The 16,599-nt window shown below is 38.8% G+C and overlaps 1 protein-coding gene across 3 annotated transcripts in view; it reads right to left on the bottom strand.

Moving 5' to 3' along the window:
* Positions 1-16,599, bottom strand: part of METTL9 (methyltransferase 9, His-X-His N1(pi)-histidine) — a 43,018-nt gene that overhangs the window by 15,569 nt on the left and 10,850 nt on the right. For all 3 annotated transcript variants that reach the window (XM_057530167.1, XM_057530166.1, XM_057530168.1), the window contains exons 2-4: positions 16,050-16,240; positions 10,842-11,051; positions 5,233-5,417 (exon numbers count right to left, since the gene is read on the bottom strand). In XM_057530167.1, the coding sequence (XP_057386150.1) occupies positions 5,233-5,417; positions 10,842-11,051; positions 16,050-16,240 (586 nt within the window). The remainder of the gene's footprint in view (positions 1-5,232; positions 5,418-10,841; positions 11,052-16,049; positions 16,241-16,599) is intronic.

Consider the following 16,599-nt stretch of genomic DNA (forward strand, 5'->3'; position numbering starts at 1 on the left):
TAAAGTATTTTTTCATTAAAGTAAAAAACAAAGCAAAAATTTCCACCATGTTTTTCTTTAACATTTTCTGGAAATAACTACAAATTCACTTGCACCAAAAAAAAAAAAGTCTAAAAATGAGGAGGAAGTATTAAAACCATCTGCAGATGCTATAACTGTATTAAAAAACCCCAAGAGAATCAATGCTGAAAACTATTGGACACACTAAAATAACCCAATAAGGTAAATGGTTACAAAACTGGTACACACACACACAGACACACACACACACACACACAAAACAATTGCTTGTCTGTGTATGCATAATATCCACTCTATGATGGGAGAGCCATTTGAGACAACATGGATGAACCTGTAGGACATTATGCTAAGTGAAATAAACTAGACACAGAAGGACAAATACTATATGATCTCACTTATATGTGGAACTGAAACAAGTCAAACTTGCAGAACCAGATAAGAGAATGTTGGTTGCCAGGAGCTGGTGGGTGGGGGAAATAAGAAGATGTTGGTCAGAGGATACAAACTTTCAGTTATAAGATGAATAAGTTCTGGGGATCTAATGTACGGCCTGGTGACCACAGTTAATAATACTGAACTATATACTTTAAATTTGCGAAAAGAATAGATCTTAAGCGTTCTCATCACACACACACACACACACACACACACACACACACAAAAGGTAACTATGTGAGGTAATGGATGTGCTAATTAACTTGACTGCAGTAATCATTTCACAATGTATACGTATACTAAATCATCATGTTGAACACCTTAAATACAAAAAATGTTTGTCAACTATATAAAGCTGGGAAAATTTTTTATTTTTTTAACCATGAAGGAAGAAAAATTCCTATTTATTATATCTCACACACACACCATTAGAATAAATCTAACAAAACTTGTACAGGACCTTTATGAAGAAAATTTTGTTACTAATGAACATAACTGAGTAAATTGAAAGACATCCTATTATTAGCTAAGAAGACTCAATACTCCCTAAATTAACCGATAAATTAAATATAGGGGAACTAGGCAAGTTAGTGCTTAAGTTGATCTGTTAAATAAGCCAAGAAAAATCTAAGAGAAACTGATTAAGAAAGACTAGTGCTATGATACTAACAAGTATGATAAAGCTACAGTAATTAAAGTAGTTTGGTATTGGCACACATATAGAAGGATAAATCTTAAGAGAACAGAACCAAACACATATAGGACTTTAGTCTATGATTTAGGTGGCATTTCAAAGCATTGGGGAAAAGATGATTACTCAATAAATGGTGTTAGGATCACAGTGTAGCTATTTGGAAAACTCACTCTTTAACAAGCAGTTCCACTCCTAGAAATGCATCATCCAGATAACCATAAACCTTACTTCCTTCAGCCTTTTCCCTACATCACCCTCTAAGAGAGGCCCTTCCCTGAGCACCCTCTTTAAAATTATAGCGCCCAAACCCAGCCCCCAATTCCAAGACGCCCCTGTTTTGCTTTTATTGCTTATTTTTCTCCATAACTTTTATCACCAACAACATGCCATGTGTTTACGGTCTGTCTTCCTCATTAGAACATAAGCTCCATGAGGACAAGGATATTTGTATGTTTCTTGCTCATTTATCTCCAGCATCACTCAGTAAACACTTTTTAAATGATAAAGATATTCTGTGGCATAAGAGTATCCCTTCCACCTTCACTGCAAGCTCAGTCTCACAGTGTAAATATGCTCAGGGCAGACTCCCTCCCCAGACCTGCATCACAATTGCCCTGACCTGCCTGCCAGCTGCTGGTTGGGCAGGGCATGTGCCCCCATCCTTGCCGATGGGAAAAAGTGAGATGTGCCAGGGAGATTTCTGGAAAAGTTTTCCATCACTTTAGAAAAAAAAAAAAAGTATGGGAGAAAATGCCTCTTTCTTTCCAAGGCTCTGTCATGCCTACACATGATGCTTGGCGCTGCATCAGCCATTTTGTAATTGCGAGGGGAATGTCAACACACTGAAGATGAAGAAATGAAAGCAAGTTCTGAACTTCAGTGGACACTTCCATCACTGAATTAACCAACCTTGGGATCACTTTTCTAAAACAAACTCTTAATTTTTAAAAGCTACTTTTAGTTGCTCCTTCTGTTTCTTGAAGCAGAAAACATCCTGATACCTACTCACACGTGTGCAAAAAGACTTGCCTAAGAATGTTCATTTCACTTGTAAATATTTATAAAGCAAACTGCTGGTATCTAAAAGTAATAAGTCAACACAGGCCTCCTCTAGTAAAGTTACCAAATGCCCAGCAGTGTGCTGGTAAAGGTTTACCAATCAGCTAGAAGAAGGGAGAGACTATTTGTAGAGTTTGCCAATTTCCATGGTGTAAGTACTCCCATTGAGGTCAATTTCAATAATGGCCCAGTTTAACAACCAGTTCACTAAATTCCTGCCAAGGTAACAATCAGCTCTCCTGAGCCAGTAAAACCAGCTCCAGCACACCACTGCTTACACGTAGACAAGGACGCAGATACTTACGTGCTAGTAAGGAATAATTTCCTAGACATACTTAAGTGGAAAAGGGCAATGAAACTATTTATAATGGGCTTTAATTATAGAATCAATTTTTTCATGTTCACACATATTTGCATAGACTATCTTTAGAAAAATATTCAAGAAACCTGAACAAGATTGTGTAACGAGTGGATGAGAAACCTCATTTTATACTCTCTTGCAAGCTGCTTGAACTTTTTTACCATGAATTACCTTTTCATAAAAATTACAATTTTGAAAAATTAAACATCACTAAATTTTCATTTTTGCAAAACAAGTCTCCTTTTCTTGATTACATACTTTGCCCCTTTTTGATGCTTAAAACAATTCTCACTAGATTTAATAACCCCCAACCAGAACTGGGTCAGTAAACCAAACAAACTGAAATTAGAAAGATACATTTTGCATTTTTTCCCCTAAATTAACCTAAGCAACAAAATTGCTGTGGTTCAACTTCAAGACAAATCAAAAAAATTACACAAGTAATCATTTCATCTACAACTGCTTTTGTTAAAAAATAAATTGAGCCAAGTGTGAAAAGTACACTCACATATCCTCAAACCAGCCCCATATACATGAACTCACAGCAAGATCACTTTGCACCTCCTGGGTCTTCACACAGTGTCACATGGAAATCATCAGGATCTAATTAGTGACTTAGAGAAAGGAAGCAATAATAGAGTGCCACAAGCAGTCTACAAAACTTATAGGTCACTAAAGGTCACCCACAGCAACAAGGCTCCGCCTCTCAGGTTTGCTATGTGTCACACACCAGACTCCTTGGATTCAACAGGCAACTGTGCAACCACAATCAAGGAGCTTGTTTTCAGTCCTTACTAGAGACTGCCCTCTTGTCCAGCTTAACTTCTTTTCAATTTTTAGTGTCAGAAACACAAGGAAATAAAATTCATGGTGAGATTGATGTTTTTTCCCTTGCTCTTCCACCTCCTGCTATGCCAGGAAGTAGCATTAAAGTTCCATCGTGTGGTTGCCCAACAGGACACAGGAAGCCTGGACCTTACAACCTGATGACTAGTGATTGCAATGCAGTGAGATGGAGCGGAGGTTTAGTTACACAGGGAACAGCGCTGAAACAAGGTCAGGCTGCTAAATTATCAAGGACAACATTTACCAGGTTTTCCCCTATACAACACATATATGCGCTATATGGGCACTCACACGTTAAAGCAGTTTTTTTCTTTACCATGACAAAAGGATTCAACACAGGAATGTAAAAATGGAGAAGTTAGATGGGGGAGGGGACATCTATTCTATCTATTCTCCTTCCCACCCTCCTATGTCTAAAGAATTCTCCAGGGCTTCCCTGGTGGCGCAGTGGTTGAGAATCTGCCTGCCAATGCAGGGGACACGGGTTCGAGCCCTGGTCTGGGAGGATCCCGCGTTCCGCAGAGCAGCTGGGCCCGTGAGCCACAACTACTGAGCCTGCGCGTCTGGAGCCTGTGCTCCGCAACGGGAGAGGCCGCGATGGTGAGAGGCCCGCGCACCGCGATGAGGAGTGGCCCCCGCTCGCCGCAACTGGAGAGGGCCCTCGCACAGAGGCAAAGACCCAACACAGCCAAAAATAATAAATAAATTAATTAATTAATTAAAAAAAAAAAACAACTCAATTCGTAAAAAAAAAAAAAAAAAAAGAATTCTCCATTTTCCCCACCATCAACACAAACCTAAAACCATTTGGCAAACGTTAAGACAAGCATTAAATCAGAAGGGACTAAGACCTGAGGGAGAAAAAATAAGAAGAAGAAAAGAAGGAGCAAGTGAATGGCAACACAAATCCACAGTTATAAGCAAACTTCAGTGTCATTCCTTAAGACACAGATTTTCACAGGTATTTGATAACTACGATGCTTACAAAATACTAATGGATTTCTTAAAAATGTCTACAAGCTCTTAGAGTTTTTGAACCCAAAGCTGAACAAGGCAGTAAAAGAGAAAAAGTAAAGATTTAAAAATATTAACATGTATTACTTATATAATAAATAATTTTTACATTACTGTACAATTAACTTATGAAAATTCAAAAGAGGTTTAAAGTCATAACTTTCAACATGATCTAAAATGCAAACCACATAAGCTACAACCAAGTATGAATTAATGTCTCTGGCCAAAAGTAAATATGAAGCAATATGAAATCAAACCATTTCTTCTGAGATATTCTTCATTCAGTATTGCTGAAGAGCAAGACCATGCAATCAAAAAACCAAAGGTCAAAGAAATGATACATGCTGGGACACAAATGGTCTTCAAAAGGAAAAAATGGATAACAACAGCATTTATCATTATTAGAGTCTGGGACAAGAGATGTAAAATACGAAACAGCTGTAACATTTGGCAGGTATATTCAGGTAGATTAAAAGGCATCATTTATTGCTTGACTCAGCTCATAAGCTAATAAATTAGTGGTTAAGGCTCCATTTAAAAGCATTTTAGGCTTTCAATCTTGAGCAGGCAGATCCATCTATTAATTCTTACCACAGCAAAGGGAGTACTAGAGTTCTATAAAATCCACATTAAGACGAACATTAACCAAGGTGGTATTTTACATGGGTTAACTGTACTCTGTTAAATTCCAGGCTATTCTGAGAAATACCAGTCCATGTCTAATTGTGCACAGCACAGAATCACAAATACCAATAAACACCAGTTCTGGATAACAGGCCGGTAAGTGGGTGACCACACTTACCGTTTTCCACATAGGGATGAAAAGGTAAGACCAGAGCAAGGATGACCCTGCCTCGAGTTGGCTCCAAGACACTTCTGATATCTTTTAACAAAGTCAGGGGCTGATCACAGCGGTCCAGCAAATTCAAGCAGCTGATGACATCATACTGGAACCCTGTATTCTGCCATTCATTTATACCAAGCACTCTGCAAAAATCAGAAAGATACAAACCCTCTTAAAGACATCTTTAAAAATACTTAGATGCCAGTAAAGACTTTAATTTTAATTTTGTTTTCCAAATCAAAGTAAGTTCAAAAATCTTCATTTATAATTTATATTTGCAATAATAAAATGGCCATACAAAAGTAAACAACCATATTTCTTTAAATTTAGCAATTCTCCTATTTCCAAATCTCAAAACATGCAAAATTTCCTTTATAAGAACTAGTATGTTTAATAAGTATGAAGATATAAGATGATAAAAATGGTTATGAAACTAGGGCATCCAATTCTTGAACATCAGTTAATGAACAAAGAATCCTACTTTTACATTCACTGGAATGTAATCGTAGAATACATCATATATTCATGTTTTCTATTCCTAAGGTCCCTCCTATTTTTAAGAATGGCTAGGAGTGGTATAAGATAATTTCCATTTACGTCTTTTGAGCACATCTCTATTCCCAGGAGAGAGATACTATTTCATACTCTAGAATCTTCATATCTAAATAACTATATAGAAAAAGATAAAGCACAGGACATCCTATTAAAATGGTAAGTGAATAACATAGTTAACACACCACTCTCAGCCCTCAGTATCTCATGAACACACAATCAGTCTCTCCCTCCCTCTCTCTCATCCCTGTCTTCTCTCACCCTAAAAACATTTCTAGTCCTTTACAATGTTTTACTCACAGAGAGGAGGAGTCCTTATATCAAGAGGCTTTGTTAGCCACACCATTAAGGCAATTCTATAAATTACTCACTCCTGCTTGGTTATACCAATCAGAATGTGGTAGGTGAGGCATGTTATGATAGAGACAGGAGGAAAAGGAAACAGGAAAAAAGACCTTTGGTAAACAAGTCTTTGATCACGCTCAGCAGATAGAGATATCTTAAGAAAATTCTAGAAGCATAATGAGGACTGTTTAGGAAAACTCATAGTATAATGACATTTTAGAGCATTTTTTAATAGCAGAATAAAAAGAAACACTAACTACTCAGGTGCATCTTCTTTTCAATCTAGATTTTTTTAAAAACTAAAGCCTCCTCCCAAACAAAACTGACAAACTTCAAGGAGCTAAGCAGATTTCTTTGTTACTTGAAATTAGGGCATTAGAGCTCCAAAATCACTTTGTTGTACCGAAATTGTGACTGCAATGATGATTTTAGGAGCTGTATTTAGCTCATTTAAACTAGAGAGAAGACTCTACTTTCAGGATAAAAATGTCATCAATTCCCATTTTAAAAGCTGAAATGAACAATTAAAAAGAAAGACTTTATATATTAATACCTTAGCCAAACAGCCAATTTAAATTCATAAACTTGCAAAAGACAAATTATATATTTGATTTAAAAAACCAAAAAAAAAATTTAGGCCTGATCTGAAACGAAGCAGAACCCAACATCATCAGCATGTTTTAACCTAGAATAATCTGGGCTTCCCTTGTGGTGCAGTGGTTAAGAATCCGCCTGCCAATGCAGGGCACATGGGTTCAAGCCCCGGTCTAGGAAGATCCCACATGCCGCGGAGCAACTGGGCCCGTGTGTCACAGCTGCTGGACCTGCGCTCTGGAGTCGGCGAGGCACAACTACTGAAGCCCATGCGCCTAGAGCTCGTGCTCCGCAACGGGAGAAACCACCGCAATGAGAGGTCAGCGCACCACAATGAGGAGGGGCCCCTGCTCACCACAACTGGAGAAAGCCGCACGCATCAGCGAAGACCCAATGCAGCCAAAAATAAATAATAAATAAATAAATAAATAAAATTTTTAAAAAAGTCTAGAATAATCTCACTAAATCCATCTCAGAATTATTTGAGGATAGGTAGTTTCCATGTTGGTAATTTTGAAAGACAGAAACACATGCTCATAACAGAAAATTATAGGCTTAATACCGGGACAGTTAAAACTATACCTATAGAAGTCCAACTTCATCTTTACTTCTGTTTTGTGATTTCTACTTGTAAACTCAGTTCCACTGATGAAGACAAATTTATCAGCCCCACTCAAACTGCATATTAACCCAGGAATCCTAACAAGTTGTTAGAATTTTCCTCTTCTTATGAGAAAAATGAAAGAAGTGACTTGTCCAAGGTCACACTGTAAATCTCTAGCAGAGTAGAAATTACAACTTGCAAACTCTCCTAGTATGTTATTCAGGTCAATGAACCTGCTCTCTCCATATAAGGTGAGAAAGAACCTAACAATCAGTCCTTGAATAAATGCTTCCAGGGTGGTGGGTTTAGAGTGAATGGCCATCCCTTCAGTCTCCAGTATCATTTTGTTAAAAAAAGAAAATAAAGAGGATATGAACACGAGAAATAGAATTAAACACAATATTTTCTTTTCCTTTCAAGAAAGATCCCTAACCTATAGATAATGGATTAAAGTCAAGCATCTTTCAAATTTACATTAAAGATCTTTGTTCTCTGGTGTCAAAAATGTATACACAACTCCTTCTGAACTACCCACACGTGAACTGCACACGCGGACTTAATTCCAAACCCGTCCACATTACCAGTCCGCAACTTGCCACACACTTGTTTCCTCCAACATCTACAAACCACCATTCAGATCATGTCAACAAATTTTCACGTTGACTTTTGGTAAAGCAGACTGAGGAAGGTAACCATGCTGCCAAAATTTCCTTCCTGCCAAACAACGGTTTTTATTTATGGTCATTTGAATTGTGGAATTGTTCATTAGCACACACAATCAAAAAGTAATTGTATAATCCCTTCCTAAGTGTCTATGGCTCTTCCAAAACAGCATTTCTAACCCTAGAAGAAAGGCGTCTGTTCAGGGGGTTATTATTTTCAAGAAAGTGAGTTAAGTAATAGTTTACCTTCTGGGGGATTTAAAATACATTTTCCTTAGAGAAGTAACAAAGCAATCAGTATTTTGATAAATCCTAAATAAAAACCACCAGCAATGTAGAGAAAAGTTATTGTTTTGTTTTAAAAATCAAAGCCACATCCTTAAATTTTACAATCAGGTTTTCTGGCATAAACAGTAATATCTTGGCAAAACAGAGGGAAAACCTGGCCATTTTCTGTTTTATGGTTTTATTTCAAAAATGACATCAAGAATCTTTATTAAAAAGCCAGTTTTTCATGAGCCCAGATATTGAAGAGAAACAAAAAACAGCTACCTCCCAAAAAGAAGCCAAAAAAAACCATGGAAGCTAAAAGTCTGCCCTGCCATCATGGATTACGCGAACCCTAAACTTAGTAAGATACCACTTGCCCGTTAAAATGTCAAACTGTACCAAAAGTTGCCACTTTTGTGAATACGCTTCTATTTCATACTAATAATATTATGAAGGGAGTGTCAACCAGTATAAATTCCCTATCTAGGTCAAACTGCAAACAGATTTTTGCATATGAACTATTTATTAGGGAAAAAAAAATAAGTTGTTTTGTTTTGTTTTGGCTGCTCCACGCAGCTTGCAGAATCTTAGTTCCCCAACCAGGGATTGAACCTGGGCCACAGCAGTGAAAGTGCCGAGTCCTAAGCACTGGACTGCCAGGGAATTCCCAATAACTAAGTATTTTTTATATGGTGTACAAGTTTATCAGGTAACATAACATGTAAACTCTACATGTATTGAATCACTAATTCAAACATCTGAAGTCTCACTGAAAATTCCTTTTGGGCACTTAGTCTCAGAAGGGTTTGAATGTCAGGCAAACAAGCAAGGCCATGGCCCAGGGTAGGTGGGCCTCCTTCCATATAAATCCCTTTAAATACCTGTTTACAGTAATCTTCCCTTCCCCTCCTTCCTACTTGGTCTTCTCTTCCCCAGGCTAAAAATGTCCATGTTTTGCCAAAGTTTAAATCTAATCCTGCTCCAAGAGCTATGCTAATGCTCTGTCTCTAGGGTTAGTCTGTTCCTAAGATAGTCTCCTACTTAGGAACTTAGGTGGGTAGGAAAGTGAGGGAGTACAAAATTCTCTCCTTTCTTTCTAAGCCTAAGCCCAGCTTCAAAAATATCTGAGAAGGAGGCAGGCTCTACCTCCACCTCCCCCATTCTATACTCAGCACCGTCTTCTCCCATTCAATAGAATCCATACTGAATAAAGAATAACCTTCTTCCTAAGTCTCTCAAGCAGCAGATGGTCTAAAAGCCAAGATTTGACACTTCACATCCATTTGGATGGATATTATCAAAAAAACAGAAAACAACAAGTATTGGTGAAGATGTAGAGAAACTGGAACACTTGTGCATTGCAAGTGGTATGTAAAATGGTGCAGCTGCTGTGGAAAAGGTATGGCAATGCATCAAAAAATTAAACACAGACTTACCATTTGATCCAGCAATTCCACTTCCGGGTATATACCCAAAAGAAGGGAAAGCAGTGACTCAAACAGATATCTGTACACCCATGTTCATAGCAGCATTATTCACAATAGCTAAAAGGTAGAAGCAACCCAAGTGTCCATCGACAAATGAATGGATAAACAAAATGTGGCATATACATACAATGGAATATTATTCAGCCTTAAAAAGAAAGGAGATTTTGGCACATGCTACCACATGGATGAACCTTAAAGACATTATGCTAAATGAAATAAGCCCAACACGAAAGGACAAATATTGTACAATTCCTCTTATTCGAGGTTCCTAGAATAGTCAAATTCACAAAGACAGCAAGTAGAATGGTGGCTGCCAGGAGCCAGGGGGACGGAGGACTGGGCAATCAGTGTTTAACGGGTACAAAGTTTTAGTTGGGAAAGATAAAAAGGTTCTGGAGATGAATGGTGATGATGGTTACACCACAACGCAAACATACTTATTACTACTGAACTGTATGCTTAAAAACGGTTAACCTGGTAAATTTTATGTTATGTATTTTTACCACAATTTTTTAAAAGTTTTTTTAATTAAAAAAAAATAAACAAACAAAAAACAAGATTTGAGAATGCCAGATTCAAATTAGGGAGCAAGTCCCTACATCTGATCTCTCTTCTCCAAGCTGTCTCTCACCCACCCTTTTCCTTCCTACAGTGCCAAAACCTCTAGATCAGAATAATACTGCCAAGGAAAGATGATTTCTCTCTCAATTTCCACTTACTTGTACAGCTGACCCTTGAACAATGCAGGTTTGAACTGCCTGGGTCCACTTATACACTGCCCATATTTCTCAAAGGTAAATACTACAATACTACACGGTCCATGGTTGGTTAAATCCGCAGATGTGCAGGAACTGCAGATACAGAGGGCTGACTATAATTATACGTGAAATAACCCCTGCATTGTTCAAGGGTCAACTGTAATATGGAAAGATTTTTTTTTAATTCCTCATCATGGAAATTGTTTCTGATTTATATTCTTTAAATAATATAATCTCAAGAAGAAATACATCTAAAACCAAGAAGTATACTCTAAACCATGTCTAAAAATTATACCTGTATTTCTTCTTCTGAAGTTGCCATATCATAGTTTCAGACAGCTCAGTGGCATAAATTTCTTCAAAATGAGGGCTCATTATTTTTGTGACTTCTCCATCTCCAGCACCTAAATCAAGAAGTCTATGCGTTTTCCAGTCTGGATTAATTTTAAGCAGTCTCTGAAACTGATCTGGTGAAAAGACAAACATTGAGCCTCTTCCTAGCAACCTGGAAAAGAAAAAAGGACAAAAATGGATGACTCTATACAAAATAAGCACTTCCACCCAACATCCACACAAAGTAGTGACTCAACACCAACAGCCTTTTGAACTTACAAAATGTTTATTTTAGAAGATTATATGATTAAAATATATATCTTTTATATGATTTATGATTAAAAAGCAAAGTTAATAAAATAAGAAAACACCTCTAGATATCATCATCTGTCTCTGAGACTGCAAACAATACACCAAAAAGAGTGGGGAAAGGAGAGGAATAAAAGGTGGGAAGGGAAGAAGAAATATATAAGAAATTAAAAGATGAATGTGAAGAATTTAAGTCAAAATAGGAAAGATGGAAGGAGTAATAGAAAACATGTATATCGGTTTAAAAAAATGACAGGCCAACAGGATCAGACCACAACACTAGCCAATAACACTAAGCAGAAAAAGCAAATAGGGGAAAAGAGCCATTTAGAATATGAAACTGAACAATGAGTATAAAAAATAGCTCTAGATATTCGATTTTTAAGAGACACTAGAGAAAAGAGGAAGAGTGGTCCTTGTGGTATCAGTTAATTTGCATTTAAAAAGTAGATTCATACTTGTGTCAGTTTGTATGTTATACAATTGGCTGGGTCCTATTATTTCTAAAAATCCTAAAAAACATCTAAAACATAGTAATGCCTTTGAAAAAAGAGGAGTTAAAATGGAGATCAAAGAGAGCTCTCATAAAAGCAGCTACAGATCAAACCAAGTCTTGAGGAAGCATCATCTTGGGAAATAAAATGCACTCCCTATTTAGAACTTGCTTTCTAGCTCTCAAATCCCAGTCTGTCTAGGGCAGGGATTCTCAAACTTCCTTTAAGCAGCAGAACCCTTTCTTTAAATGAAGCAGATGTTACTCATGGACAATGTAAAATGTAACAGGAGAACTGCTGCTGAAATGAGGTTGAGAGCCTCAGCACTGCTGCCAGCCCACTTCTAGGCCTTTCTCTGCAGCCTGAAGCAGCTCCTGAGGCGCTTCCCCTTCAGACCCTGGAAAAGTCTGAAAACCACTGGTCTAGGAAATGGCAGGGAAATCTGTACCATCCTGCTGCTTTCTGGAAATAATCCTAAGGTGCAATATGTTTGTTACACAGTGACTGGAAGGACGTGTGCAACTGGGTGTTCCTGGTAAGACCAGTTTCAGGAAAAAATTAAAATTATGGAGCTCATATAACAAACTCCTCCTCCCCTTTCCCTTAGAAGAGGTCAACCAAATCTAACTATATTTGCAGTAAATCCTCTGCCCTATAGAAATGCTAAAAAATGGGAGGGGGGGGACCCTCAGAGACTTGCACCCAATACAACTAGCTCCCAGACAAAACATCTCCTAAAAGACAAGTTGTTTTTAATCCTCAATTGTTCCTATCTTCTAATGGGAAAACAGGCTGAAAAAGAAATCTGAGAAAAGGAGCTGAACTTACTGAAATAGCTATACAAAATTTCACACGGGAGCCAGAGTCAGAACAACAAGAGCTAAGAGAGGTCACAGGCTTGGGGGTACGTGTTTCAAATGCTGGTGCTAACTTGCCATAGGACCAAAAGTAAGTTGCAAAATAGTTACATGGCTTAAACTTTCCCAATTTTAAAATAACATGCTTCCCTAGCCATCTCTTTGGAATCTAAGGACCCTTAACATGATCATCATAAAATTCTAGAGCTAGAGGTCATCTGAGGTCAGAGCTCAGGTTGAAAGGCACCAGAGAGAGAAGCACTGTCCTATTTCCAAAGATCATGAGTAACAGAGGCTACACAAAAAGATTTAAACTGCCAAAAGAAAAAAAAAAAAAAATCTAAATTCATCGAGCCCAGATGAATTTTGGCCTCTAGGGAGCACTGGGAGTAGGTGGGAAGAGTTTGGGGTGGTCACAATTACTTGAGGGTGCTACTGTCACTTAGAGGGCAAGGTCAGAAAAGTCAGACTTCCTGCAATGTGTGGGACAGTCCCACACAATGAAGAATTATCCCACTTAAAATACCAAGACACTGACTTTGCTCAATACAAGGTTTCCAGCAAACACATACCACAGAGAGGTATGGCTCTCTAATTTGTCTTTAACTCCCAAAGTTAGTGATGTCGATGTATTTTTTTGGTGTGTGTGTGTGTGTGTGTGTGTGTGTGTGTGTGTAAAAACCATCCTACGTTCTCTGGCCTAAGTTCTCTCTAGATTTAGAGTCTACAGAGGAGATATACCTCCTTACAAATATCTTCCTTATAAAATAAACTCTGAAAACAGCTATCAAGTCTCTCCTTACTTGGTCTTCGCCTTCCCAATAAAGGACGTCCGATAAGTACCTTATCTTTTTAATTCAAGAAGGTTACCATAGGGACTTCCCCGGTGGTCCAGTGGTAAAGAATCTGCCTTCCAATGCAGGGGACACGGCTCGATCCCTGGTTACCATAGGGACTTCCCCGGTGGTCCAGTGGTAAAGAATCTGCCTTCCAATGCAGGGGACACGGCTCGATCCCTGGTCGGGGAACTAAGATCTCACATGTCGCGGGGCAACTAAGCCCACGAGACACAACTACTGAGCTCGCACGCCTTAACGAGAGAGCCTGGGTGCCAGAACCTACAGTGCCCACGGCCTCTGGAGCCCACGTGCCACGGCCAGAGAGAGAAAACCCGCACGCCGCAACTACAGAGAAGCCCGCAAGCCTCAACAAAGAGCCCACGTGCTGCATGGAAAAGATCTCACATTCCGCAACAAAGATCCCGCATGCCGCAAATAAGACCCAACACAGTCAAAAAAAAAACCACAAAATAAATAAAATAAATAAATAAATAAATAAAATATTTTTAAAATGGTTACCATAGTAATTATTTCTATAAGAGACAGCCACTCGTGGTAATAAGCTCCCATTGCCATAGATGGAAATTCCCAATGGGCTCAAAGTTAAGCTTCCAGCTGAGAATAGGACACAGGGCAAGAGATGTTTTTGTTTTTCTGGGGGAGAGGGGTGCCAAGGGGGGATGGAGGGGTGGGGATGAGGGTTATTTAAAAAAGAAAAGCAGGGGGCTTCCCTGGCTTCCCTGGTGGCACAGTGGTTGAGAATCTGTCTGCCAATGCAGGGGACGCGGGTTCGAGCCCTGGTCTGGGAAGATCCCACATGCCGCGGAGCAACTAGGCCCGTGAGCCACAACTACTGAGCCTGCACATCTGGAGCCTGTGGTCCGCAACAAGAGAGGCCGCGACGGTGAGAGGCCCGCGCACTGCGATGACGAGTGGCCCCCGCTTGCCGCAACTAGAGAAAGCCCTAGCACAGAAACGAAGACCCAACACAGCCATAAATGAATGAATAAATAAATAAATAAATAAACAAATAAACAAATAAATAAATAAGAGTTAACTGTCCTGGAAAGATATCTACATCCCCATGTTCATTGCAATCTTATAAAAAAAAAAAGAAAGAAAGAAAAGAAAAGCAGAAGAGCTGTGGATAAGATAAGCCAAACCGGATTTATTAATCTTATTGCCCCTTTGACCAAATTGTGAAATCCCAGAGCAGAGAATTTTAACCAGGGGCGAACAGGGTAGAGGTAGGGGGAAGCGGTTTACAGTTTGAAATCTTCCTAAATTATATGCAAAATGCTGAATGTAAGGACTATTTGAAGAGAGAATTTCTACTTTATATCACTTTCAAAGAGGTACAGGGCCCCAAAAAGGTTAAAAATCACTGCTGCAGTGACTTGTCTGCTTTCCCAACGAAAAAATAAATGGTACAGAACAGAAATTCAATGCCGTGAATTTTAGAAACAAAATGTCAGACCAAGTTGTTTACGCTCAACTACCAATACAAAAATAACAACTGTTTGCTAAAGCAAAACTTAAGGCAATTTCATATAAACAATGAAGAAAATCAAGTAAGAAATCTTGAGAAATGGCTCATGGTTCCTGAAAACATATTTAAGGACCAGATGATAGACTGGGGATCCAGACATTCAGTAGAAGCTGGCTCCAAACCTCAAGGGAAGAAAAAGTGGGCCCAGCCAGTGGCTTCAAGTGGTCCAACAAGCTTTTCAAGCACTGAGCCCTGCTGCTTTTCTCTTTGGAGTTCTGGATTCTTAGGCTTTGCAGTGTCTGAAAATTTGGCCAAGAAAGGATAAAAATATTCCTAAAGCTTTTTCCATAGATTTATATGAGAGAACCACTCTAGGGATAGAGAATTCCACAATGTTTACAAAATTCTGGTGAGTCTAAACATTATGCAAGAATAGATGGAGGGACTTCCCTGGTGGCACAATGGTTAAGACTCCACACTCCCAATGCAGGGGGCCTGGGTTCGATCCCTGGTCAGGGAACTAGATCCCACATGCATGCCGCAACTAAGAGCCCACATGCTACAACTAAGAAGCTCATGTGCCACAACTAAGGAGCCCGCCTGCCACAACTAAGACCTACCACAACCAAATAAATAAATAAATATTTTAAAAAATAAATAAAGAAAGAACAGATGGAGAACCCTTCACTCAAACAAGCCACCATCCACTGCTTGGCTGAATTAGATCCTTCTCAAAAAAACTTGTTCCTGGGAAGTGTGCTTAAGGCAAAGATCTTACTTTTCAGCCTATGTTAAGGGCCTGGTTCCAACCATCTTGCTCCTCTCTAATAGATCAGCATAGACATCACCTGGAACATGTTAAAAATGCAGAATCTCTGGTCCCACCCCAGACCTACTGACTCAGAATCTGCATTTTAACCAGATACCCAGGTGATTCCTGTGCACATCAAAGTTGGGAAGCACTGTGGTTCCCATCACAGAAATACAGACCAATGAGGCTGTTTATCAAGTTAAAGTGAATTTTAAAAGCATAATTGCAGAGGCTGAGACACTGGGCCAAGGATTCTGACTAGAAGTGTTGTAGCTGTAGAGGTGGTCAACATCTCAACAAGGTAACTTTTCTTTTTCCTTTTCTTTTTTTAGACCTAAGGATAAAGAAAAAAGTATCCAAGATTCACTTACCCATTGATAGATGTTCTAGACATAAACAGGCTAAAAACAGATGACACAAAAGAGTGATATAATTGGATAAATAGCCAGCCCGATTTCTCAATGCTGTTGTTTAAGAAGATCTGTGTTCCTTGATCAAGGTAACTCTGAACAAAGACAGCCTGGAGTGATTCGCATAATTTCTCTCTGTTGCACGCATACCACTAAAAAGAAAGAAGAAAAAAAATGAAAACATACAACTGAAGCGTCATCTAAGAAGTCCAAAAACAAAAAATAGAAGACTAAATTAAATCTAAGATTTCCAAATGTTATAATCTCATGGCACTTTAAGAATAATCATCATCTCTTATATGACCTATAAGGTATAAAGTATTTCCTCATACATAATTTCTGGTTTAATTCTCATTACCTTCAGGGTACGTAGAGAGAGTGGGGGAAGGGTGAAGAGGCTTCTGAGTCATGCAGCTCAGTAAGTGACAGAGCCAGGCCACGGTCCAAGTGCTCTGACTCCTGGCCCAAAACTTCTGTCACTATACCCCCCTGTACCCCAAGATTAGGAAAA

The sequence above is a fragment of the Balaenoptera acutorostrata genome, chromosome 15 (assembly GCF_949987535.1).
Source record: "Balaenoptera acutorostrata chromosome 15, mBalAcu1.1, whole genome shotgun sequence".
Lineage (NCBI taxonomy): Eukaryota > Metazoa > Chordata > Mammalia > Artiodactyla > Balaenopteridae > Balaenoptera > Balaenoptera acutorostrata.